This window comes from Lissotriton vulgaris, chromosome 5 (genome assembly GCF_964263255.1).
Source record: "Lissotriton vulgaris chromosome 5, aLisVul1.2, whole genome shotgun sequence".
Classification (NCBI taxonomy): domain Eukaryota; kingdom Metazoa; phylum Chordata; class Amphibia; order Caudata; family Salamandridae; genus Lissotriton; species Lissotriton vulgaris.
In genome coordinates this window covers 1,504,888,055-1,504,914,219 of record NC_141693.1, presented here as the reverse complement: position 1 = coordinate 1,504,914,219, position 26,165 = coordinate 1,504,888,055, and the positions used below count along the sequence as shown (strand labels likewise).

General features: G+C 45.2%; 1 protein-coding gene across 1 annotated transcript in view; it reads left to right on the top strand.

Annotated features, from left to right (window-relative positions):
* The first annotated feature begins 3,370 nt into the window (after positions 1 to 3,370).
* LOC147712870 (gastricsin-like) overlaps positions 3,371 to 26,165 on the top strand; it is a 36,656-nt gene continuing 13,861 nt past the window's right edge. The window contains exons 1-3 of the mRNA XM_086923533.1: positions 3,371 to 3,513; positions 23,967 to 24,114; positions 25,954 to 26,071. Of these exons, the coding sequence (XP_086779659.1) occupies positions 3,458 to 3,513; positions 23,967 to 24,114; positions 25,954 to 26,071 (322 nt within the window). The 5' untranslated portion in view covers positions 3,371 to 3,457. The remainder of the gene's footprint in view (positions 3,514 to 23,966; positions 24,115 to 25,953; positions 26,072 to 26,165) is intronic.

Sequence of the window (26,165 nt, the reverse complement as noted above, 5' to 3'; positions counted from 1 at the left end):
TTTGTAATGTCCTTTAGTGGGTTGGCACTTCAGGGCTGCATCTTAATTGAGCAAGGGAACATCGTGCCACAGATAGCAATCTTTGCCTTCCCAGCCCTTCATTCGAAGTGGTGCACTTCCTGTTACCGCGGCTCGGGCAGCCGAGTTCCAAAAACTTTTTTTTCAAACCAAACGCCCTTGCGCTCAGGATATGCACACGACAATGCTCCCACCAAATTCATGGATATTTTTAGCCTCTTTGCAGCATGCTTGCCCTTTGTCCCGCTTTAGCAATGGATTCTCGACGCTTTTTGAGGCAAACGCCTCTTCATCATGAGTTTTAAACAGAGGCAGGGAAGGCTCACCTGATGAATCACTTTTTTTTTTATTACATGACTCCGCCCACAATGGGTTTGGCTTACAATTATCGCCATGATGCATGCTTGTTCACCTAATGGCTAAGGCAGTCGACCTGGAATATGGAACCGGGTTTGAGTCTCATTTAGGACCCGCAACATCCTGTGATTCTGGGCAAATCTCCCCGTGCCTAACAAAAATGAACATGCCTCATGGAATGCAACTGGTGCACGTGTAAAGCGATCTGCTTCCCGGTACCTTTGGGTCAAGTTTGCGCTATATAAAACTCTACAAAAAATAAAAAATTATATATATATATATATTACGCTTCAAAACATCCCAGGATCGTCGGTCCTTCAGGAAAGTAGCACACACAGGGGGTGGTTCCACAAAGATTTTATTGTAAGAACCAAACAGCAACGACGCGTTTCGCTTTAGGGCTTCGTCAAGTTGTGCGGCACAAGGCGAGTGTGTCGCCGAAACGCGTTGGGTTTCTTGTCCTATGTTTGGCTGAATATGGAATAAAGACTTCCTAAACCACTTACCTGTGTGGCGGAGATCATTGTTGGAGTGCAAACTGTACTTTGTAAGTACGAGGTGGTGTGGATTTAACAGGGTTACCTTGAGCCCTGACTTGCTGCACCGACGCGCAGAGTGTCCCGGTTTCCAGTCAAGGAAAGTGCAAAAGGATATATATATATATATATATATATATATATATATATACTAGCAGCCGGTCCCGACGTTGTCTGGGAGCAATCATGGCTCAGGGCCCCCGCCCGCCCTGATGTTGTGCAGTATTATGCCTCTATGTTTACTTTGTACGCTTTTATAAGCTGCCCACGTCACTTTTTCCTCCTGTAATGCCCCGTTTGGTACCTTCTCCCGATTGTCATTTTAGCTTTAAGCTGACCGCTCCACTTTGTACGCTTTTGTAACCTGCACACGTTTCTTTTTCCTCCTGTAATGCCCCGTTTGGTACCTGCCCACGTCACTGCCCACGTGACTTTTTCCTCCTGTAATGCCCCGTTTGCTACCTTCTCCCGATGGTCATTTTAGCTTTCAGCTGACCGCTCCACTTTGTACGCTTTTGTAAACTGCACACGTTTCTTTTTCCGCTTGGTACCTGTGGCTCGCTCACCGCTCCTCTCCGCCGCCGCTCCTCCCTCACGTTTGCTTTGCTCACTGCTTACTTGGCGCCCTACCTCATCCGCCGCTCACCGCTCCTCCCCGCCGCCGCACCTCACTGCCTGCCCGCCGCTCCTCACCGCCTGTCCCCCGCTCATGTACGCTGCTCCTCCGCTCGTCACTGCTCCTCCCCGCGCTGATCTCTGCCGCTCCTCGTCACTGCTCCTCCCCACGCTGATCCCCGCCGCTCCTCCCCGCGCTGATCTCCGCTGCTCCTCGCGCTCGTGTATGCCGCTCCTGATGTAAGCACGCACGTCGTGGCCGGCGCTACTTTGAAGGGACTATTGTTTTTTAACTTATATTTTTTTAAATAACGTATTTATTTTTAATTTATATAGCCTATGTCCATCTGCACACCCTGAGGAATACAACGATGTATCGGGTGTGTGGATTGGCGCTGTGGTTCCTGAGTTTACCCGCCTCAAAGGTTCAAAGTTCTTCCTTTATAATAGTAGTATAGATACATATATATATATTTGCATGGGCGATCGAGAACAGGGATCCCTCGTACCCAGTAGCGAGACACTTCTCCCAATTTCATAACAGTGATCGTAACCTCCTTAAATTTTTCTGTATTGATCATATCCCAAACAGCGAACGTGGTGGAAACAGGGAATTGAGACTACGCAGACTTGAGCCTAGGTACATAATTGACCTACGTTCTGTAATTCCATTTGGTCTCAATACCGAAGAAGAACTTTCCATACACTTAGGCTGAACATACATTTACTGTAAGGAGGTTGAGGGAACACTGCCAACATTTTTAATGACATTGGACTGCTATAAGAGACATAAGGATATAATGATTGCATTTATGAGTTGAATTGATTATATCTCGTACACATTTTGGTTACAGTCTGCAAAAAACCATGTTACATTGACTGTCGGACTAGATTTAATAATAATAGTAGTATGAGGACTTGGCGCGATTAATTGCCCATCCAGGGCTTAATTTTGTTTGTTGTTTTCTTTAAAAACAATGTAAAAATGTGGAATCTATTGTTATATCAAGATGAAGTTTTTCTTTGAATTAATTGTGCTAAAATACGAGAATTTTGAGTACATATGCACTTTAATATGGCGCCTAAAACGAAGGCGAAGTTGCAGTCCGCTTTCTATGTTTAATGGTGGCGCCGGAAATAATGCGATGTTTGTACATAAAATGGCGCTTATTTGATTTGACATAAACACAGCAGGAAGAAGGCGCGTATGCCGAAACACGTCCTGTGCGAATTGTCTGCTAAATAAAGAATTATTTTGAATCACAACAACCACACGAGTGTGACCATTCCTTCCTTCCTTGGTGAGGAGGAAACTTTTATATATATATATACATATATATACACATTATGTAAAAGACCCCTTGCATCCCTTTGGGGCCAGTACCACACTCTATAAATATGCCTAACAAGAGGCAACAGGCAGTAGCTTCTCTGGAAATGTCCGTATTTTTGACAGATCTCAGCTGTGTGACAGATCTCACCTCAGCTTGAATTGTTTAAGAAAAGCAGCCTTTAAAAAGAAGAACATTCCAAGACCTTAAAAATGGTCTCTGAAGGTCGTAGATGTTACACTATTTGTTTAGTGAGGTTATGTTGACACCAAATTTTTATCTGGGACACATAGACTTTGCGGAAAAAGAAATCCCTTGTTTCTAGTCTTTGTAAGGCTTGGCTTTACCTATGGAAAGAACTGATAAGATCCACAACACCTGATAGCTCAACCAAGAAAATTACCTGAGTAAATGTTGGCATTCCATTAAATACTGATATGAGCACTAAATGGGACCAAATCGATGGGAGGGAACGCTGATAGGGAGATCTCCGTAGCTATAAAAAGCAATGACTGGGACTGGTGCTCTGAGTCAGTCCCGGATCCTTGAGTGGTGATCAACTAGTTCTCTTCCAGAAGCTGACCCATCGAGCTGAGCACCATGAAGTGGCTGATCCTGGCGATGGTCTGTCTCCAGCTGTCTGAGGGGATGGTGAGGTGAGGAAGGATTGCAGCTGGATGTTTCTATTTAGGAGCAACCCTCCGTAGATGAACAATGGCTGACCTAAGAGTTGAGTTATGAGGTGGCGGAGCCTTGCACTGGTCTGTCTCCAGCTTTCAGAAGGGTTGGTGAGGAGAACATTGTAGCTGAGCTGGAGTGTCCTAGTAGACCTATAGATGTGTGTGAGGAGAGCACTCCTTTCAAAAAGGTCCATCTCATAATCTTGATGATGGCCCTAGCAATTGAGTGCCGACTGCTGTTGGACAGGCTGGTGAGGTGAGTTCTGCAGGTTAGGTTGGGACGTTTCTCACTAGGGGTCTAATTACGAGTCTGGCGGTCGTTGCACTGCCAGACTCATGGTCGGGCAGCGGTGGCGGTCTTCCCACTGCCACATTTCAACTCTGGCATTTGTACCGGCCCTGGACAGCCGCTGCCGCCAGAGAACCGCCGTTCCCTGGCAGTGACACGGTGGTCTTGAGGCAGAAATATGTTTGGCAGGACCACCGCAGTCCTGCCGAGCATATTACAATTTTCCTCACTTCCACTGATTTCATGGAGGTCTTTCCTCCATGAAAACAGTGGCAGTGAGGAAAGAAAGAAAGGGTGCCTCACTCCATGTGGACGCTCACTGGGTGGCACAACATTTTCCCTCCTGTGTGCATGTCTCGCAGTTCCAGCACAACATGGACTTCAAGGCCCATGCCATTCCTTTGATGTTCCCATTGTGGCACATATTTTATAGGCACCGCCATGGGAAGGCAAAAAAACTACTTGCCAGTGACTCAAAAGTCATAATATGGCGTGTGGTTCTCACACAAGTTTGGCGGGGCCACCGCCCCACAGTCAAACTTGTAATCAACCCCTAAGTGTGTTCTTACCCAATACTCTGTATCGAGTCTCAAAAAGTCTTTGCGTCTGTGAACATGCTTCATATAATTGCACAAAACACGATCAAAGATATGCAGAATGCTGCCACGATTCCGGGGACAACAACTGTAGCAAGGAAGACATGCAGGACCCAGGGGCGGTGGGTGACATTTGAAAGTGGTGGGGCGCAAAGTGATTAGCATACAGAAACGTAGCGAGCGAGCGAAGCAAGCGAGCTCGAACCCCAAAAGGGGGGTTTGGGGGGATAACCCCCCCAAGAAAATTTTGAAAAAAAAGAAGAAAAATCGTGCATTTTCAAGCAAATTTGAGAAAGCAGGAAGGTTAATAAAGCAATTGTGAAAGTGCAGTTATTACATTAATAGATGGCATAACATAGGTAGCTGCTTATTCAGTAAAACCACAGAGCTTCATACATTTCGTCCTATTACGCTCAGGTGCGGAATTCAGACTATAAGACTTTCATGAAAATCTCAGCTCTAAGAGTAAAAGAAGTTGCACAGCATTTGGGAAACAGCCTTCACAAAGCATTAGGAAAATGAGAGGCAATTACTTGAAAGCAAACTGAAAGCAATGCATTAAGTAGTAACTTAAAGCAATGCATCCAGCAAAACAGTGCATGCAGTCAACCATACAAAAGTAAACTAAAGCAAGTGTGAACCTGTGAACCTTCACTTTGAAAGCAGTGTGCTAGTCAACAGGCCAGTCACATACATTTAAACTGAAGAAGAGTACACTTCAGCAAGCAGGCACCAACATAAAAGCACCAAGCAAGTCAAACAGTTTAATTAAAGAAAAATTAAAGCAATACATCCAGAAAACTAGACAGTGACTCAAAAAGTAAACTGAAGCAGGTGCACACTGAAAGGAATGCGCAGTCATAAGTCAGACATTCACATAAAAGCAACTTACCAAGACACCCAATCAATTACATGGGAAAAACTTGAGCCAATGCACCCAGAAAACCAGACCAGCACACCAAAGCATCCCACCCCTGATTGGATGGCAGCTGTGCTCTTAGGGTCACCCCTCAGTTTTTTGGCAGGGTTGAGCACCCCCCAGTTTTATGCCCTCTGCTCTGAAGGGGAGACAGGCAAAAGGGGTCATAATGGGACATCTGGCACAGCCACTTTGTAATCGCGGTCACCCACCCAGCTCAAAACTGAGTTACAGGCTGATCTTAAATCTTTAAACAACCACAAGGGTCTCCAGCTAGTTGGTTCTTGAGCCAAAAGAGTCCTCAGCTCACTGGGAGTCTTTACATCGCGCCTGAGATGACATGACAATATCCCTTAATACGGAGCAACTGTGGGGACTGGTCTGGCTCTGGATCTCACTTGGTACGAGCAGGATACAAAAAGTAACGGGTAGGTGGTAACCCACTTCAAGTGAAAGAGCTGTAAGGAACCTAAGCGCACTGGTGTTGATACCGCTAACAGGGCAGCTCTGGCTTTCTCAGGGTGGGTATCAGCTGTGTGATGAAACCAGCATATGAAGCAGTTACCTCAAACAAACTAAAACCAATGCACTCATCAAGACAAGAAGTTACATGAAATCAAATAGAAAAACATCATCAAGCCAGGTAGTCACCTAAAGGCAAATTGAAGTGACTGCACACTATGGGAAGTGCACTTCACCAGCCAGCCTATTACACTAAAGGAAAATAAAAGCAATGCTCCCAGTCTGCTAATTAGCTTCCGCAACCCATGGAAAATCTGTTCATGGCAAATGAAGGATCCTGTTACTTTATATCCCAGTAAATGAAGCTTTCACCCCAGCAATACCCAGGACAGGCTCCATTTCCTGCTAGTCCATATCTCATTTTCATGTTTTTTTTTTATTTCCCAGTGGGTGGGGTTGGCGTAAAGTGCTTTTACTTCAACTATATCACTTCTGTAAATACAACACAATTTCCAGTAAAACCAATAGCATTAACATCACAACAATATGGAGAGGAACACAGATGATCAGTAACAGTAAACACATTTACTGATCAGGCAATGTGCCTTTACGGGCAGGGAATGAACCCTTGGTAATGTAATGTGTACCCTGTTTTCATGCTGGTTTTATACCCTTTCTGCTAGATACAGGAATCAGAGACTGGCTGATTGTATAGCAGTCGTGAACATGTAAATGACTACCATAACTCCACTGGATGGAAAACATGCTGATTTCTTAAATTGCTATTCCCTCGCTGTTGATTGCTAGACTAGTGTGTTACATCTTCTAATTTGTGTGTATGCATAGCAATGGACCAGAAAGGGATGACAGTTTGGAGCAATATGCACTTCAGTAAGAAGTTGAATATGAACAATATGAAAGTTATGTCAAGTATATCCTAAAAAACCATTGCAGAATGGATCTGTGAAGGTGTCTCTAAATTCCCCTTTATGTAGCCTTTGTCTTTTGACAATTCGATATGCGTTGTCAATCGCTGCACCATTCATACATCCAAAAGCATGTGGAGATCTAAATGCAAAGGTGAATTGCCAAAATTAAATAATAGGACACTTGCTGTCATAGCCATCATCTTTTGCCCAATCTCCATTGCTCCATCCTCAGCAAGACCAATATGTCACTAATCAATTATGTAGGAATCACAACCTGTAGTAAATACAACATCTAACATGACAAAATTGATATAAATGATAAAGCTGGCCGGTCTGTATGCCACATTGAATGGTATGCTGTCATCAACTCACTTCATAAATCAAAGGCAGATACTGCCCTTAATATGCATCCCTGGGTATTCAAGAAACCTGCAATACAGCAGTGCCTGTAGTGAGGGAAATGTTTGTGTTTCATCACTATTCTGAGCGTAATGAGCCTAGGTCGTGCTTTATGTAAATTGAAAAGCACGCATGTGAAATTGTAGATTTGTCTTTTAGGGAAAATTGACTCTTTGTTAACAGATCTTCCTCAGTTTTGGGAACTCAATACTCTTACCCCCTTTTCTGTGACAGTTTGGCCTCTTTAACCCCGCTCCTCTGTGTATGTGGCAGCCCTCGCTGCCAACCGGCCCCCACTTGTCCCCCCTTCTAGTGTGTGCGACATCTCGTGCTCCCTTGTTCTTCTTTTGCCAAAACATAGCTGCCAAGGTTCCCAGGCCCATGCGTGAAGCGCTGATCCGGCCCAGGTGTTTTCGTTGAATTCTGGGACTTGTAGTCATGTTGCATTCACTCACCTCTCCCGGCCACAGCTTGCGCTCTCCCACCCGTGCCTGAACATAGTATATGCTCAGCTTCTATTTCCCAGTATAGTATGTGTTCACCGCCCACACCCCGGGCACTTCTGCTCTCCTGTCCCTGCATTTCTGCAAGTCTGGGCTCGGACACATGTCCGTGCTTGGTCCGCCTCTGCGTAGAATGCACATTTGAAAGTGGGCACTGTCAGTGCTTAATTTGTAAAATTAGAAGTGCAGGTGCTGATATGTTTTCGTAGGAGGCCACCACCCACTTTCCAGGCTCCACCCACATCCTCTATGGGCCCCACCCACTTCCTCTATTAGCTCCAATGATATGTTTCCCATGATGTGGCCTAGGTAATGACTGATGGAGCAACTTAGGCTACAAAGGCCAATACGTCAAAGGCTAGTCAGGTTTGTGTGTGAAAATGAAAAAAAGGCTATTTACTCTGTGAAAGAAAGTATTTTCTTATGAACACACCATTTGATCAAGCAAGAAAGCCAGGATTGACCCCAGATTCTCCACGTTCACACTCTGCAGTACACCAATTATAATCATATTTAGATGTGTAATTCTTTCTGGCATCAATGTTTAACATTTTGTCCTTAATCCATGGGGCATAGGAATAGTTCTGGGGTGACTAGCAGAATTCACATTTTATTTTTTGCTGTTTTACATGGTGCAAACCCTGATGTGGACAGACAGAGGAGCGAGCATAAGGCAGACACAGACTATTGTACACTTTTTTCCCCCAACACATCCAGATTTGCCGGAATTCAAAGGGTGATGCCGAGCCCAGGGATTTGAACCTACTTCCCTATGTCTTTCTGTTGCCTTTGCCTCCCACACAAGCTCCTCAGACTTTCAGCAGCTCACCCACCTCCATCACAAGTACACACACACACTCACACATACAACAATAAGCAGCAAGGGCCCAGTACTGACAATGGTCTCTATATATGCCTAAAATCACACAATTTCGTTTAGTTGGAAAGCTGGGATTCATCCCCAGTATAATTCCCCTGTCTTGCACTGTGCAATTCAGTCATGATTAGATGGGCATACCTTTCTGACTTCAAGGGTTAGTGCTATGTCCTTAATTCATGGGGGATGAGATTTGAAATTTAAAAGTGTTTGACGTGTGCCATGTTGGAAATCCTGAATTGATGAGCTGATGACCTCTTTTTAAAAATATTTTGTGCCAGTGGTGTTTTCTTGCCTATAGTAATTCACGCAGACCTCAGCTCTGACCCTACGGCCCGCTACTATTGATCATTCTATACATTAGCACCAGCAGCACAAAAGAAGTCCACAAAGGGCCATATAAGGAGACACTGGAGCCTAAGCAGTGATTTTAACGATAATAGTGACCTACATTTTTTAGACTATGGCATAAACATATAACAATTTCGGATCCAGAGTGCAAAATTATCTATTATCAGGGGACAATCTTCTGGAATCATTTTATCAAGGTCTTTAGGTTCAATTAACTATATCTCCATTTTAAAAGTAAGCACTCTACATGGGAATTAGACGCTCGCACTCCACATAATAAAGCATGTAGAAGAGAGCACAGAAAATGTCCCGGATGCAGGAATAATTGGAGTAAATAATCCGTAAATGGAAGGGAAGAAGTTATGAAGGCAACCTAACCCACCGCAACATCCCACAGAGGCATTGGCAACTCTTTTGCAACCTCGATTTAAGTAAACGTTATGGTTCAGAGTTGAATTCAATTACTATCTCAGTTGCAGATCCAAATCCAGATGAAGACTTAGACTCACTTTCAGACGACACAGGCAGATATGATTCTAGCCTGACACAGTCCTTGCCATCAACAACTAAACTACTTTTGCTAAAATGACATACAAAACTTTATAAATAAATAATAAATAAGTAACACTAACTACTTTTACTAAAATTACATGCATAAGTAACACTAATTAAAATATCAGACACACTGATTGAACAATCTCTGTCATCAGTCAATCAGACAGTATTATTAAAAGAAATTTCTCTGAGCACGCAGATACTAAAAGAAAGCAGTAAAGAGTTTAGTTCCGTGTCTCTTGCACGCACATGGCAAAAAGCAGTAAGGGGCCAGTGCCGCCAATAGTCTCCCCTGCTTACCTGCTCCATGAGGGGTGATTAATTAATTTGTGCACACCAGACCGGTGTTCACATTATTACAAGCGGTGCTGATGCCTTGTGAACTTTGCTCAGCTGATCCACGTAATGTTGCAGCAGTAACGTAGCAATTAAGGTGCTGCCAGCGAAGTACACTCCAATATAAAGTGGTCCCATGGGTTGGTAGAGGGCAACGAACACACCAACAAAGGTGGAATTAAAGCCATTTTACAGCTATAGCCAGCCAGTGAAGCGGAAAAAAAGGTACATAGCACTTTCAGCTCGCACTTCATTTCCCACGCAGGCCGTACTGAACACTTCATCTTGCTCCTGCGCTGTCCCTGCCTGCCACGCCTTAGCTCAGGTCTTCGTGGGTGACAAAGTGTATTTGATTCAGAGCGCATTTCTTGCGAAAAATGCATATGCAAATTTTACTCGGGGGTCGTCTGTTTGAAAATTATTTGCTAGATATGTCATCGGTACAAAAAAGCTGGCCAGATAATTCAATATACTCCCCATACTTTTACAGAAGATAGAGCAGAGAATACTTCTAGCCCTGCGCACACGGCTGCAGCAGTCACCTGCTTTTCAATTCTGCACAACAGGTTTTCTGCTCACGACTTCAATGAGGAAAAATACACAGACAGCGCAGGAGTAAGAAAAATGGAAATTATGCTAGATATATAATCACTAACGGTGGTGATTCATCCGGAGCCACCCAAAGGAAAGGTACATTTCTTTTTAAATAATTATCAGGTTCACTGCGGAGGGAGAAAAATGTTGTAGCTCCGGCCCTGTCAAATAAGTGCCGGTGCTGAGCACTGGAAAGCACCAGCACACATTTTATCAGACTGCGCAACAGTCGCATCCGGACTACACTCTGTGTAAACATTTTTTTTTTTACAATCCAGACACCCACATGAACATATGTAGAGCAAATGGCCAATAAATGTGTGCTCGCCTGAAACGGACATAAAAGCACACATTAAATAAATATGAAAAACTTAAGTTAAAGGACACTCGTGCAACCCCTCCCACCCCCGGAGAATGCGCCTTGTCTGCTGAAATTAGCTCTTGTGCAGGGCATTCATTTGTTGTGCAGATGCACGAAACGCACCAGGGTGTGGCTGTAGACAAAATACTTTTGCATATATTACAATGTCTGTTCAAGCAATAAATCAACATGATCCAGATTTCAGGACCAACAAGCATTCCGCATTTTTGTTTATTTGCCAAAATAATTGAGAATATTTTTCCAGGTGTCAGTTAATGCGTTTCGAGTATTTGCTGTTTGGCTTCGTGACAATAGTCGAAGTCGATGTCGTTTAAACCCTAAGTAATGCCACTCCACGGAATGCCTTCTGACAGAGAGCTGGACGCTGCGCCCCAGCCTGACCCTAACTGTACCCCCTATTCAGCCCACGAATGTTGGAAGGGGCAGGACCGCCCGCCCCTGGGGAGAGGCAGTGAAATTTCATGGAGGAGAGAATAAAGCTGCAAGGGGAGAAAGTGCAGCCAGCCTACGCTCGCCCAATTCTCTCATGCCGCCGGTTGTTTTTTTAAATACGCCGCCTCAACTCACCTCCGTTTCTAGATCGGCGCAGCCTGCTTTTCTAATGAAGGTCTCCCGGTGCCACGTGCCTTGCCAAGGTCAGGTCTGGGCCTTTCTAAGTAAGCACACCTATCAAGGGATCATTAGCACATCATTGCTGCTAGACTGAGGCATTAACTTGTCACTCGCCTCCAAGCCTTCCCGCTCCGCCGCTCGTGCCAAGCTCTCGCGCGCTGTCACCCCCACGCACGGCATCCAATGGAATGCTGCGCCGGTGGACCAGCCGCGCCAGGATTGGCTAGGAGGGCCCATTTGCTGCTCGCCCTGTCGCCCTTTGGAAACACGGGCTGTGGCAGCAAACAAGCACCCCTGGGTCCCGCTGGGGAACTTACAGTGCGCATGCTTGGGAAAGTTTACAACTTTCCCAAGCATGCGCACTGTAAGTTCCCCAGCGGGACGGTCTGCTGCAGCCTGAGTGTGGACTGTCACTCAAGCTGCAGCAGGCCACCCCCTACGCAATTCCCGCCGGCGGCTGATTGTTGCAATGCTTTTAACCTGTTAAGAAGATACGGCGGCGATGCGGGTCCATGGTGGCTGGTGGGGCTACACCCCTACGCCCCAATGGACGCACCGCTGCTGGCAGGACCCAAGTCTTGTAACTGTCCGGCTGTTGACCTCTCACCAGGGCTGGACTGGCCATAGCGGGCACCGGGCAATCCCACAGTCGGCCGCATGGGTGGGGGCCGGTTTTGGGCCCCTGGGGGACATTTTTGTTACAGCAAAAGCATAGCTGCAAAATTGGCCGAAAACCGGCCCCGGCAAACAGCTCGGTCGCACCCCCAACCCCCCAGGGGGGTGGCGACCGAGCACTTTGCCATGGCCAGTTTTGGTTCCCAGTCCGGCCCTGCCTCTCACTCACAAAGTACTAGCATACCGTCGAAGAGAGCTTTGAGGTATCCTGTGGCTGACAATGTGAACGGAGAGCAGATTCCTAGAGCACGCTCTGGGATTATAAAACTGGTTTGCACAGCGAATGGACGAGGGGTGCGCACCACTAGATCGCTTGAAAGACAAATAGAATACAGGCATTGGGAGAGTGTTTCAAGACAAGGAATGAGACAGAGCACTCGAATACCCTCAGAAAATAATCTGCAAAGCCAGGCTTCAGTGTATATAGTACAACCACTTGCACAGGGCTTACTGTATCCTTACACACATTGGGCAAATGAGCCCTATGACTCCCTCCTGCTGCCCTTATTTTTCAGCAGAGCGTGTGATGCTGTAAACATGATTTGGGGGTGCCCATTCATGGCCCCATTTCTGCAGGTAGTGGGTGAACACCTTGAGAATATAATGGGGATAAAGCACTGTAACATACTATGTGCTGGGGCTTGCCCCTAGGCCCAAAACCAGTAAAGCAAAAAGCGAGATTCGCTGATCTACACACACCTTTACAATGAACTGGAAATGAGGAGTGGGCCCTCCTGTATGTCAGTGGGGTAATGCCACAGGCCCGGACCTAGAAGTTTAACTTTGGGAGGGCGGTAAAGAAGCATTGGTAGGCCACGAAGATGAGTGGGTACTGGCCAAAAAATAACTAAGTATTTAACCGAGCTGATATTTTAGGTATTGGCATATGTCCACGTTTGACATTTTTAATACAATAATCAGCACCCAAAGAGCAACATTCTACACTTTTGCTTCCAGCTTTGGGGAGGGGGAGGGACGATGTCCAATCTGTAAGAAGCAGAACTTTGAGACTGCAGCGCGCTCCTGGTCATGTGCAGCAGCAGCAGTGTTTCTGCCGCCATACAGGGCCGTTTTACAGCTTCTCATGTTTTTAAAAAACTTTGGCAGATTTTTACTTTGCAAAGCACTGAAGATTAAATACACCATACAATAAGCCCAGAATCATAATTAAGGCTCCCGGTTTTCTATTTAAACAGATTTTTGCATATAAGTACAAACGCTTTTCCTTTGTCTGTATTTCTAAATAGAAAAGTAAAAATGGCAGTAAATATGTTTAACAGAGAGATTTTTTCCTAGCTGCAATAACATCACGTGTTTGCCTGTGTGGATTGGTCAGCCAGGCTTCAGCTGCTTCAGAAGTTAGCTTTTAGAAAGGGATGGAGTCTTTGGGGAGAGGATACATTGGAAGGTGGTGGGGCCTCATCACCTCGTGAACAGGTCATCATGCGTGGCTTGAAAGCACGGGGAGCCCTTGTGCTTCCTAAAACGGGTGCGTCCAGGTGAAGGGGCCACAAGACAGACCCAGGGAGGCCAACGTGGTTGATGGCAGGACGGGTAAAGTGAGCTGTAAGTCTTCATGTGCGTCACCAGTCACCACCTTTGCTATAAAACACTTGAATCAGCATCTTTCAGTACCATAATTAGTAAGCTGAAACAGAGAAAGAAAAACAGTCCTTAATAAATGTCCTGTTTTTTTAAATTCAAAGCAAGTTACACCTGGCACCCCACCAGCGGTTAGCATCCTCAGTAGTCGCTGGGCAGCGCCCAGCAAAGGTATGTCCCTGGGTCACACAGACCTGGCTGCCAGGTGCATTTAACAGAGCTCTATTTTAAGTCCTGCACCAGGCACTTTGCTACTGCCTGTGACAAAGTGCTGATCCCATCAAATAAAATTAATTATGCGGCATTGACCTTCTATCGCAGGCTTTTTACTTAGACAAGCCTGTCTGGTGAAGGCAGGGAGAAGGCTTATCGGATTTCAGCTGGGCCCAGTACAAAGGCCGACGTAAAGGGGCCATCAGGCCTTCTTCTGTTGGAATATCCTCGCTGGGAGCTATTAGGGGAAGGGAGAGACACACGTTTAAAAGCAATGGAGGGAAATCAAATGTACACAGCTTATCACTTCACAGCTACTGAAAGGAGGCATACTTTTGACTTTGTTCAGTCCCTGAATACAAGAGATGCATGCACTGTAAGAATGTTAGAGGTGTTGGTCCATCCGGTATTTACGCAAATAGTAATTTAAATACTACTATTTTTTTGTATTTCTTTTATAGCGCTACTCATCCTTATGCAGGGTATCAGAGCACTTTACATCACACGTACACATTATACATTGACAATAAATCATATATGTGTAACTCAAAGTGTAGGATGTGCTACAAAGGCAGTGAGGGTTACAATGTGTAGGAGCCATATGTCCTTCATAGCTCACTGTGCTATATTAGAAGGATTGCAATTTATGAACTGCAATTAACAAAAGGATCTCTTTGTCAAAAGCAGTAACCCATTTACCCATATACTTAAATCTATCTAAACCTATAACCACCAAGTGAGCATTGTCTATTTAAATAAATTTGAAAAATACTAGCTGTGGCGTCTTTTTTTGCTTGCAACAAACATAAATGTGGCTGCATACAGATAAAATGACCAAAAAAATAAATATGTGGAAATTCAGAGGGGAATGTTAAAACAATACATACCATAAACCTGGAGCCCTAATAATAATTCAGTTTTCACTATATCCATGCTGGTCATTCATGAATCATAGCAGCTGATAAACTCTGCTGACTTCACACCTCTCCCCAGACCTTAAAGTATTCTCTGTCAATAGTGTTAATCAGTACAATAAACTATAAGGGAGGGCCCACGCGGCTACATGCCACTGCGAAATAAAAAGGTGAACAACACTTGATTTTCACTACTGAATTGCCTTGGATGCACCTGAGTATTCCTTGGGAGAGTGAGCCCGTCCCACCCTCTAGAAACACTCCTGTATTGATTTCAAAAGGTTTACATCCAATGAAAGTCAAGCTTTGCATAAAGAGGAGAGAAGTGGACTCTGGGAGTATCCAACAGCCCAGGCTTGGGACCAGCTGATGATATCCTCTCCCAGGCAGGCAAAAATGATGATAGACCCTGCCTTCCTCAGCACCCCATAGAGGGCATATCCCAGGAATGGCGACCTGCTGGGCTGATATCTGGAAGCTTTCATACTGGGGATAGGAAAATAACTAACATCCACAGCACTATGCAATACACACAAGCAAACCATTTGGAGTGCTTCTTTGAAAAAAAGCAGAAGTGCACCACTCCCCATTGCAGAAGGACCATATTACTACGGCTGGTCTGACCAAAAGTCCACATGCTTGTTGCAAGCTATTAGATGTTGTCAGGGCCGGACTGGGAACCCCGAGCATCCCTGGCAATTTTGTAGGACTGCACCCCTCCCCGGGCAGGGGCAAGTGAAGTGCAAGTGTAAAGCACTGCTGTTTTTTTTCTGGTGACCAATATTGCAGCAACGGTGCAAAACTAGCCCCCAGTAACAAACAAAGGCCCCTCACTGCTGCAAAAGAGGCCTCCACCCTTCCAGCCTCCTGGGAAAACTCCCGATGCCTGCTACGGCCAGTCCGGCCCTGGATGTTGCTGTATCAGAGGAAGAGGTAACATCTGCTAATTCCCAACTCAAGATAGGCAAGGCACCGGGCGGCTTTACAGGTGCACCCCACAAGGCATTCATGCACAAAGTGTCCCCCAGATTATCATCCTTTTTTAACACATTCAACACCACTAGGACAAGAAGCATAATCACTATGATACTAAATCCTGCTAAAGATCAACAGAAGTGTGCCTCATCAAATCAACTGGAATTTGTAGAGCACTGCTCATCACCTCTGAGGGTATCCCGGTGCTGTGGGTTCCTGCTGCTGGCTGGGATCAGTCGAACAGCCAGGTCTTCAGATCCTTCTTCCCATAGGCTTTGTATCGCCCACGAGGCACGTCACAAAGAAGGGCAAAAATTCCTATGGGACCTCTTTAGATGGTATTCCCCTAATAGACCTCTGCGTTCGGCCAATGCCAATCTGACGCCTATGGTCAGAATTAAAAAGACGAACTGGGGGAGGGGGGGGGGGAAGTTTCAGTTACAATACCATCAAGGAATGGAATTCCCTTCCTCTATATCTTAGAAAAATTCCTTCCCTTCATGAGTTCAGCAAACACCTGAAGACCTGGCTTTTCTAGAAGAACTAGTCCATAGTACAGTATGTAGCACTGGAAGCGCCAAGACACCTAAGGGTATACGTGCCCTGTATACATTTAATTAACATAACATAACAATGGCATTGCTAAATCTTGATGTCAAACTGTATTGAACAAATCCTGGTGTTTAGACCAGAAAACACACTCCCTGGGATCCTCGATTAAGACCGGTAATTGTTTCTGAAGTGGAGACAGACACACAACAATACCAACAGGCGAGTCCAACTGGTGGAAAAAGCTGTAAAGATAAAGATACCAGCAATGCTGGTCTCTCTCGATGCACAGAAAGCATTCGAGTGGCTAGACTGGCACTTTTTGAGACTAGTCCTGGAGGAGATAGGCATGGCCCCTAAATGCATATAGATGATCATGGACAATTAGACGGTACTTATAGTCAGGATAACAGTCAAGGGCCAGTCTTCTCAGCTTTTTCAACTAACATGGGGGTATGTACCAGGGATGCCCTTTGCCCCCGTTGTTATTTGCTCTTAGTATAGAAAACTTTCCATTCCATATTAGGGGAGTGAATGATATACAGGGAACATCATTTGGGGCAGAAACACACAAAGGAGTCCTGTTTGTGGACGGCCATTGTCCTGACATTGAGTGATCTGTCTCACTCGCGTGGGAAAGATCTTCGACACTTAACAGATTTTTAACATTTGACAGGTTACACAATCAATATATCCAAGTCAGAAATCACGAATTTAAATCTTCCATGCCCTAAAACGGAGGCTCTGCAAAGTAGATGACCCACGCCTCATCAAATATTTAAGGGTTAAAATCATCCTATAGGTGCAGGATTCATATACGACAAATTGCCCCCTGTCAGGGGAAGATTTACCAGCCCCTTGCGCCACTTTTGCGTCACTTTTAACATGTGAAACGTGATGCAAAAGTGGCACAAGGGGCTTGTACATCTGCCCCTCAGTGCTTAAATTGATTGAGTCAGTGGTTTCCACCGGCACTTAGGGGCTTATTTATGAGCCTGTGTGTCACTTTTTGTGCCGCGAGTGCATCCCTTTTTGTGACACACCAGCAGAGTAAAAAAATGCGCCATGTTGCATCATATTTACAAAGTGACGCATCTCGGTATATGCGTCACTTTGTAAACCCCTGCGCCACATTATACCTGCGCCAGGTATAATGTATGCAGGGTGGGCGTTCTGACGCAAGTAAGCCAGTGACGCCGTGAAATCTTTGAGATTTCACTGCGTTACTTCTAGTACGCAAATGCGTCTATATCTTACGCCTGCCTCACAGCAGGCGTAAGACTGACGAAGGCTTATTTGAAATGGGACTTGCCCATTTGAAATGGCCCATTGATGGAGTTGCGTCACTTTGGTGACACACTCCAGCAATGCGTAATTTTTGCGCCTACAGATACGTCAGAAATACTGACGTATCTGTAACTCCTTGCAACATGATGCATCATACTGTAAATATGATGCATCCAGCATGTCACGAGGAAGGTGCAATGAAAAGTGACACAACGCTGTTTTCACGCAGCAATGCGTCACTTTTCATAAATGAGGCCCTTAATTGTTAACACCAGCACCTCTGACAGTCTGCCACATGGTGGCGCTGTTTATCTTATTTAGAGACAAGCACAGCAACAGTTGTTCATAACGTCAAAATACTTTAGAAATGATTAATACCTACAGCCCAGCATTTTCATAGCATTGGAGTCCTGCAGTAGTCTGTATTGCACACCTATAGGAGTATGGTAGTTAGTAGCTGTGTTTGTATTGTCATTAGCACGCTGGCAGGGGTTATGGGGCAGTGCAAGCTCAAGTGACCTCCTAACAAGGGCCCTGGCACGCATTTTTCCAAAACATAAGCATTGGCGCCTCTCTTCTAACTTAAATTAGGCACAACTTGCATCGGTGGTCTACTATTTTTTTCTCTCGATATTGTGGTAAAAATGAACGTCCTGTCCAGAGTTCTCTATCTGTTACAGACACTTCCAACTTTGAGAGGAGAGCTTTTATACTTCCCTACACAATCAATCATTCAATCAATCATAGCATTTGTAGAGCACACTACATACCCGTGAGGGTCTCAAGGCACTGGGGGTGGGGGTGCTGCTACTGTTCGAAGAGCCAGGTCTTGAGGAGTCTCCTGAAGGTTAGAAGGTCTTCGGTCTGCTGTAGGTGGATGGGGAGGGTGTTTCACGTCTTGGCGGCGAGGTGGGAGAATGATCTTTTTGGATGCGGGGGACGGTGGTGAGAGCGTGGTCTGCAGAGCGGATCTGGTGGTGGGGGTGTCGAGGCTGAGTCGTCTGTTGAGGTACGCTGGTCTGGTGTCGTGGAGCGCCTTGTGTGCGTGGGTGAGGAGCTTGAAGGTTATCCTCTTGTTGATGGGGAGCAAGTGCAGGTTTTTCAGGTGGGGTGTGATGGTGCTGCGGTAGGGGAAGTCGAGGATTAGGCGCGCGGAGGCGTTCTGGATGCATTGGAGTCATTTCAAGAGTTTGGCTGGGGCTCCTGCGTAGAGTGTGTTGCCGTAGTCCAGTCTGCTGCTGACAAGGGCCTGGGTGACCATCCTTCTAGTTTCGGTGGGGATCCACTTGAAGATCCTGCGAAGCATGCAAAGGGTGTTGAAGCAGGAGGAGGAGACGGCGTTGAGCTGCTTTGTCATGGAGAGTGTGGAGTCGAGGAAGACCCCTAGGTTTCGTATGTGGTTGGTGGGTGTAGGGGGTGCTCCTAGTGCCGTCGGCCACCAGGAGTTGTCCCAGGCTGAGGGGGTGGAGCCGAGGATGAGGACCTCCGTCTTGTCCGAGATCAGCTTCAGTCGGCTGTTCCTCATCCAGTCGGCAATGGCCTTCATTCCTTCTTGGAGGTTGGTTTTGGCGGTGTGGGGGTCCTTGGTGAGTGAGAGGATCAGCTGGGTGTCATCAGCATAGGAGATGATGTTTAGGTCGTTCTGTCGGGCGACGTGGGCGAGTGGTGCCATGTAGAGCCTTGGGGTACACCGCAGATGATCTTGTGGCTTTGGAGCGGAAGTGGGGGAGGCGGATGCTCTGGGTTCTCCCGGAGAGGAAGGAGGTGGTCCAGTCCAGGGCCTTCTCATGGATTCTGGTGTCGTGGAGGCGTGCTCTTAGTGTGCAGTGGCAGACTGTGTCGAAAGCGGCTGACAGGTCCAGGAGGATGAGGGCCGCGGTTTCTCCGTTGTCGAGCATGTTCCTGATGTTGTCGGTGGCGGCGATGAGGGCACAAAGCAATCTATGTTTATCTGGAGTGGTTCTAGACCGCAAGTCCCCAAAAACATTTGCACCAAAATAAATGCAGAGGAGGTGGAGCTCTCCCAGTGTTTAGATTGTACTACCATTACGGGGCGGCACAGTTGCAAATGACACTAAAGCGATCTAAAGATGAGACAGATTCGTTGGCACACATGGAACAGGAATCTATAATGTGCTCTTCACAGGAGATTGAATGGTGAAGTAAGTCTCAAAGGTCATTCAATGCCTATTAAACCATTCCAGTTAACACAACACAACAACTCTCTAACTTGGAAGGGATACCCGACTTCCTATCCGTCACCATATACCACAATATATGCTAACCCGGAATTCTCTCCATCACTAAACCATGGGACCATTGGCCGATGGCGAGATGGAAGATGTAGATACAATGCAGAAATGTTTCATAATGGGGTCATTACATCTTTTACACAATGCACCACTGAACTGCATTACGCTCAGCTCAGACACCGGTTAGTGTATTCAGAAGTTAGAATAGCTGCTCCCAGAGAAAACATCGAATTCATTGAGAAGCTTTTGACAATCTTTTTAGCTCAGAAAGGTCCTGGCACTAAATTGTATGCAATACTGTTGGTTATAAGGCTGATCCTAAGTGAGCCCATAAGAACAAATGGTATAAGGTGGGATAGAGAAACTTCACTTACACAAACGGAGAAACTCTGGATTGATATCCCAAAATGTTCAATATTTATAAAAACAAAGGAAATTCATTACAAACTACTTTACGCTTGGCACTTCCTCCCTACTAAAGTTCATAACATGTTCCCAACTGCTGGCCCCCTATGCTGGAGACGCGAACAAGGAGGCTCTTTCATCCACATCTGGGGGTAAAGTCCACATATACAACCCTTCTGAAAGAGGGAGCGAAAACTTTCAAAGACATTTTGGGATTCATCTTACCATTTACTCAAACACTGTTTTTGCTTGGTCTGTGAAAGCGAAAGTTTAAATATGTGTCAAATAATGATAAGGCACCTAGGGCCAGATGTAGGTGGCTTAATACCGAGCGGTAACACAGAAATTCGCAGAATGACCGACCGGTATTTGACTGAGAGCAATGTAGGCGAGTTTAAACCTACTAGCAAAATAAGGAATCGCAAAATTTGTGATTCCTTATTTTTCTCTTGCATTTAAATGCAATGTAGGTAGCACAAAAGAAATTGCACTTTAGGCTTAAGGAATCGCTAATTACCACCAACTTCAAGTTGGTGGTAATTAGCGATTTCCTGTAAAAAAGCACTTTTTTGCTTTTTTTAAAGTGTCATGTGGCACACATTCATGCCCTTAGGGTATGTATGTGCGCCACATGTGCCCACATGCACATTTCAAGGGTGCAACAGGGTGTCCTTTTGACATCCTGGCACCCTTGAAATAGCTCCCGCGATTTGCGCTTCTTTTATACCGAATCGCAAATAGTGAATATCTCCCCATTCATTCCTATGGGCCTCCTAGCCCATAGGAATGAATGGGTAGGTATTCCTTATTAACGAATCTCAATTTGCGATTCATTATTAAAGATTTTTAAGGAATCACTAATATTTTAGCGATTCTTACCTACATTCAATTTAGAGAGTCCTTAATAGCAATTCGGTAAAAATCGCTATTAAGGATTCGCTAAATTGAATTTACCTACATCTGGCCCTTAGTTATCTGGAGCTGTCCTGGAGGATGAAATTAGCAGAAGCTATGTGTTGTAAGAGACAGGACCCTACTTCAGATTTCCAGTGGTCTGTGCACTTGTGGGATTTAGGGACTATGGGGCATCTTGTAAGTAAGGTTAGGCTCAACACTCGAATTTTGAAAAGTCAATGTTAATTCGGCAACTAGGCCCTTTGTTCAGCTCTAAACTCCTTTAGGTCAGTGACCTCTCTGGCTCAACTATAGAAATTGCGGCTTTAAACAGGATCAAGGCTCAGCGTGTAGAAAATGTGACTCTAAACAGGAACAAGATCAGGTTATCAAAATTGATCTTTTTTGCATTAGTCCCAACTTGAAGGACTTGGAATTACATGAACATTAGTAGGATGTGATACAGCCACTATACTCTTAGGAGAACTTGGAGGCGTTGGACATTTTGGGATATATATATATATATATATATATATATATATATATATATATATATATATATATATATATATATATATATATATATATATATATATATATATATATATATATGATTTTCTCTTTCATACATTTTGGTACAGTAATAAAAAACACGAATTTAGATATTCACCTCTTTTGATTTTTTTTTTTTGTTGCTTTCTCTTCTTCTGGATGTTTAACTATAAGATTTTTTTGTTATACGTTTCTCCCCTTTTGCTGATTATATGAATTGTGAAGCAGGTTGGTCCCCCTCTGGCAGAATATCGGTCAATGAGTCATTTGAATACAGTGTGTCAGCCACACTTAAGAGCTTTATAAGTCTTTTAATACACTAATTTTATTTTATGACATTAAGGACATACCAGTATCACATCGTCCAAAGGTTGAAAGGACATTCTTTGTGGTGTTGTGTTTGAAGTCATTTTACAGTCGATACGGATAGGTATGTTACTGTGGCCAGATGAGGAGTGTGGGTGAGTGATTTGCCCAAAATCACAGGAAGCTGAGCCGTCGCCAAACTCAAACCTGGTTCCCCTGCTCCAAAGTCTGTAGCTCTGGCCGTAAGGCCACAACCTCTCCCCACTTGAGGGAATTGATGGGTTATATGCTAGAAATGGCCTGGCCACTAGTTTTCACGGAAAGCATACAGCTGGAACTAAACCAAAAGCATAAGATATGCATTCTTTTTATGTTTGTGACGGCTGCTGATGGTAAACTGCAAACTGTAGCATGATGATGGTGCCAACAAAAACTGAGCTTAAAAAAAGCAGGTTTGTGCAGCACGTGTATGGTGCTGCACAATTTTGTGTTGTGCTGCATCCACATGCTTTTATCAGCGGCAGCTCCTCCGTTATGGTGGAGGAGCGCTGCCCCGCCTGCTGCGAATGCAGCAGTCACACACATTAATAAAATGGTCCTAAATACCATTTTATTATAATGTGTCTCAGGGGTGCGCTGTTACAGCGTGAGGGCAGGGGGCGGAGCCAATTAGTGCAATTGCACTATTAATGCAGCGCCCTGCCAGTGAGCATAGCAGAATGGCTGTTTAGAGCCGACCAAATCTGACATGTGCACTTCAGCACCTGCAATCCCAGGGCTAAGAAACAGACGAGGGATTGCAGCCACAGTCCCATAACCTCAAAATGAGCGCAGGGTTGGCTTGCTCCAACCAATCCAGCTGCAGTTCCAGGATTGGTTGGTTTGTCATTGAATAAGGGAGGAAGTCCTTCCCTTTCCGTCTGAGTCAGCGCTGAGGAGAGTGCCAGGAGGACGAATGATACTGCGTCCACAGCCTGCAATTCAGAGTCTGCGTGCCAGCAAGTCCAACATAAATAATGAGTGTTTTGAGCATTGCGTCTTACCATATTGTAATGTTACCGGCCATCGCTGGCTTTTATAGTGGCAAATACACTGATCTATAGTTCTGCACCACTGTAAGCACCTGTACGAATCTGAAAGGTGTATATTTACTAACAATTAACACAGCACAAGGGCGAACAAACTAGCTGTGCTGCGTAGCATGAATGGAACTGAGCTCAACAGCCCTAATTCTACTAAGATATAAAGCTCTTCAGCTCTCTACCTGCGCTGGCACACTTGAGACTATCTAGCGCCAACGCAGGGTGCCTGCATTCCGCGCAGGATTATTTTTGGGCAGGAAGGGACCCTTTCCTGCACAAAAACAATCTTAAGAGGCAATTTCTTCCATCTATGCCCGAGGCGGGATGCATCACGTGTAGAATGAGGAAGTAACAAATAGAAATAAACATATTTCTTCTCGTTACGCCAAGGTCGGGGTGGCGTACCATTTTGGTGCAATCCCAGGTTTACTGAGCAACACCCGCCCCCCCTCCCGGTAGTTCAAAATACTTTGTTCAACTGGAAGAAGCCTATATTGAGTAGGTTAGGTATATTTTTGTGGAAATGTCCTATTGGCTTCAGCACCATAAAAGCAGCACGTTGTTCCCATGTCTTACATGACAAAGCAGTTATTTCCAACTTAGCATGGGATATAGGAGACCTGAGAGATGGAGTGTGTTGGGGTGCACGGCGTGGCTGAGAGGAGGATTAGCCTAGGAGAATATGGTCATAATCCAATTGGACTTTCAGCTACACCTTTCTGCCGGCAAATGTCATTCTAAGGAATATCCCAATAGGCCAGTCCAGCGTTGGTTGCTCTGCTCGATATGGATATGGATAAGGCTTGGGAACTATCATTGTGCTTCTATTAATGATTCTGAGTTTAACTGGGCTCTCGTGCTGAAGTAGCGAGACGCTGGAAGCTCCGATACTGAGGTGTTCTCTCTCTCTCCTACCCAGGGTACCCCTGAAGAAGTACAAGTCCATCCGGGAGAACATGAGGGAGCATGGGGTGCTGGATGAGTTCCTGAGAACGCACAAACCCAACCCAGCCAGCAAGTACACCTTCAGCAACTACGCTGTTGCTGATGAATATATGTACTTTGACGTAAGTGCAGTGCAGCAGTATCCAGGCTGGCTCCCATTCCCTCACTCATTCGGTCTCTTTTTGGTTCCTTTTCTTTCTCTGACATCACTCATTCCTCTTTCTTATTTCTCTTGATTCCTGTGTTGCTAGTTGTCCAAATTTCTCCCACTCCTTTCTATTTCTTTCTCTTTTTACACCCATCCCGCTTCACCATGGTTCTCTCTTTCGATCAATTTCTTTTTTGCCTTTCCACTTCCTCCCTGCCTCATTTATGGTGCTCCTTTTTATGCACCTCCATTTCAAATGCTCCTCCGGTCACCCCCTTTGCACCCCCCATCTTCCTGTTTCGTCTCGCAAGCCCTTTTTATCCTTCAATCCCCTGCCTATTTTATGACGTTCACAAATGTACTTACATCTTTGTTGTCTTTTTTCTCCTTTTGTCATTCTTCTTTTTCTGTTTTCTTTTCTTGTCCACACTGAAGGATTCAAAATTAATTCAACAGGCTATACTTACCAATAGCCCATATACCTTTATCACTAATAATGATTCAGTCGGCAATGGAGAAGGTTCAATCGTTTATTCATCAAATACAAGCCCTGACAGGGGAGCCTCAGTCTGCATGGCCCTCAGAGGTGCGCAGAGGAGACTGACTACATGTTCAAGATACAAAGCATATGTACGTTTCATATGTTCACATTCACACACTACAAGGAAAAATAGAGCTTGTCAGTAAGCCAAGGAGGAATACCCATATTAGGCACAATTGATTTGCTAGTAGCCTAGGCCTAAGCTATTCCGGGGGCAGGTCAATAAGGTGCCTTCCTTTCTATCTGTAGCCCGGGGAGTACAGGAACAGGCTCTGCTAGAATGTGCGCATCCCACAAGAAGGGCAGGTGTGACCTTGGGTTTCCTCATGCTGCAAGCTAGCAAGTATAATAGGCAGCTCAACTGGCCGTGGTTTCGAGCAGAGAGCGGAATCACATGATTTCAGGGAAGCAATACTTGCACACAGAGAAACGAAACAAAATGGCTCCAGTAATACCAATAGGGGCGAACGGTCGAAAAAGTGAATCGTTGCTGTTTATATTACTAATATAAACTCTAATTGCACGAATATACTAACACAAGGTTATATTGATATAGTTAGGCCAATAATACGTATATATCGAATTTTTGATCCCAACAACACCTTCCATCTTTTTACATCCTTACTGCCTTTCCCTCTCACTCTCATTGTCTCCTCCATTCCTCAATCTGCCTTGTTACTTCATCTTTGCTTTTCTTTAATCTCCCACCTCTGCTTTCTCTTTGTATAAGGACAATGCCAGTGTTTACAATTGCCTTACCAGACGTGCATTACTCCATAACTCAATTAAATTCAAACATACGATTTGTGACAGTAAGTCAAATCGTATGCAAAACAAAAAATAACCACGGTTCATTAATTCTGTTTGTTAGGTATTGTGACAAGCAGTTTAATTAGACGAAAGGCTAAGTTTACACGACAATTTTTCAGTCACCGCGGCAATGTTCATTAGGGGTCTTGACCTAAAGACATACTGGGGTGAATGTATGACATTGTTCAGCATTCTGTCAATCAATTGTTCTTTTTGCACTAAAGACAAACTGCAGCACAGGTTTCTCGCGCACCATAGTAAAACTTGACCATTCCTCACTCTCGGCTGGCTGCTGGCATACACAACCAAGTAATCAAACACATCCATGCATCTTTTACTGTAGAGCTCCTAAAATTGTAACCGCTTTTGGTCTATTCTCCCAGTTTCCATAAGTTGCTGTTCTCTTAGCACCCAACAACAACAGATAACCGGGACCCACTGTGTGCTCCTCTCTCCCCCTAGGCGTACTACTATGGCGAGATCAGCATTGGCACCCCTGGCCAGAACTTCCTGGTGCTCTTCGACACTGGCTCCTCCAACCTTTGGGTCCCCTCCACCTACTGCTCCAGCTCGGCCTGCAGTGAGTGTTAAGTAGAGGGGTTCATAGGGAAATTCGTGCTGGTTGGTGGGGGCATGCCACGGTTATCGTGGGGGTGTAGGGAGGGTGTGGGGGG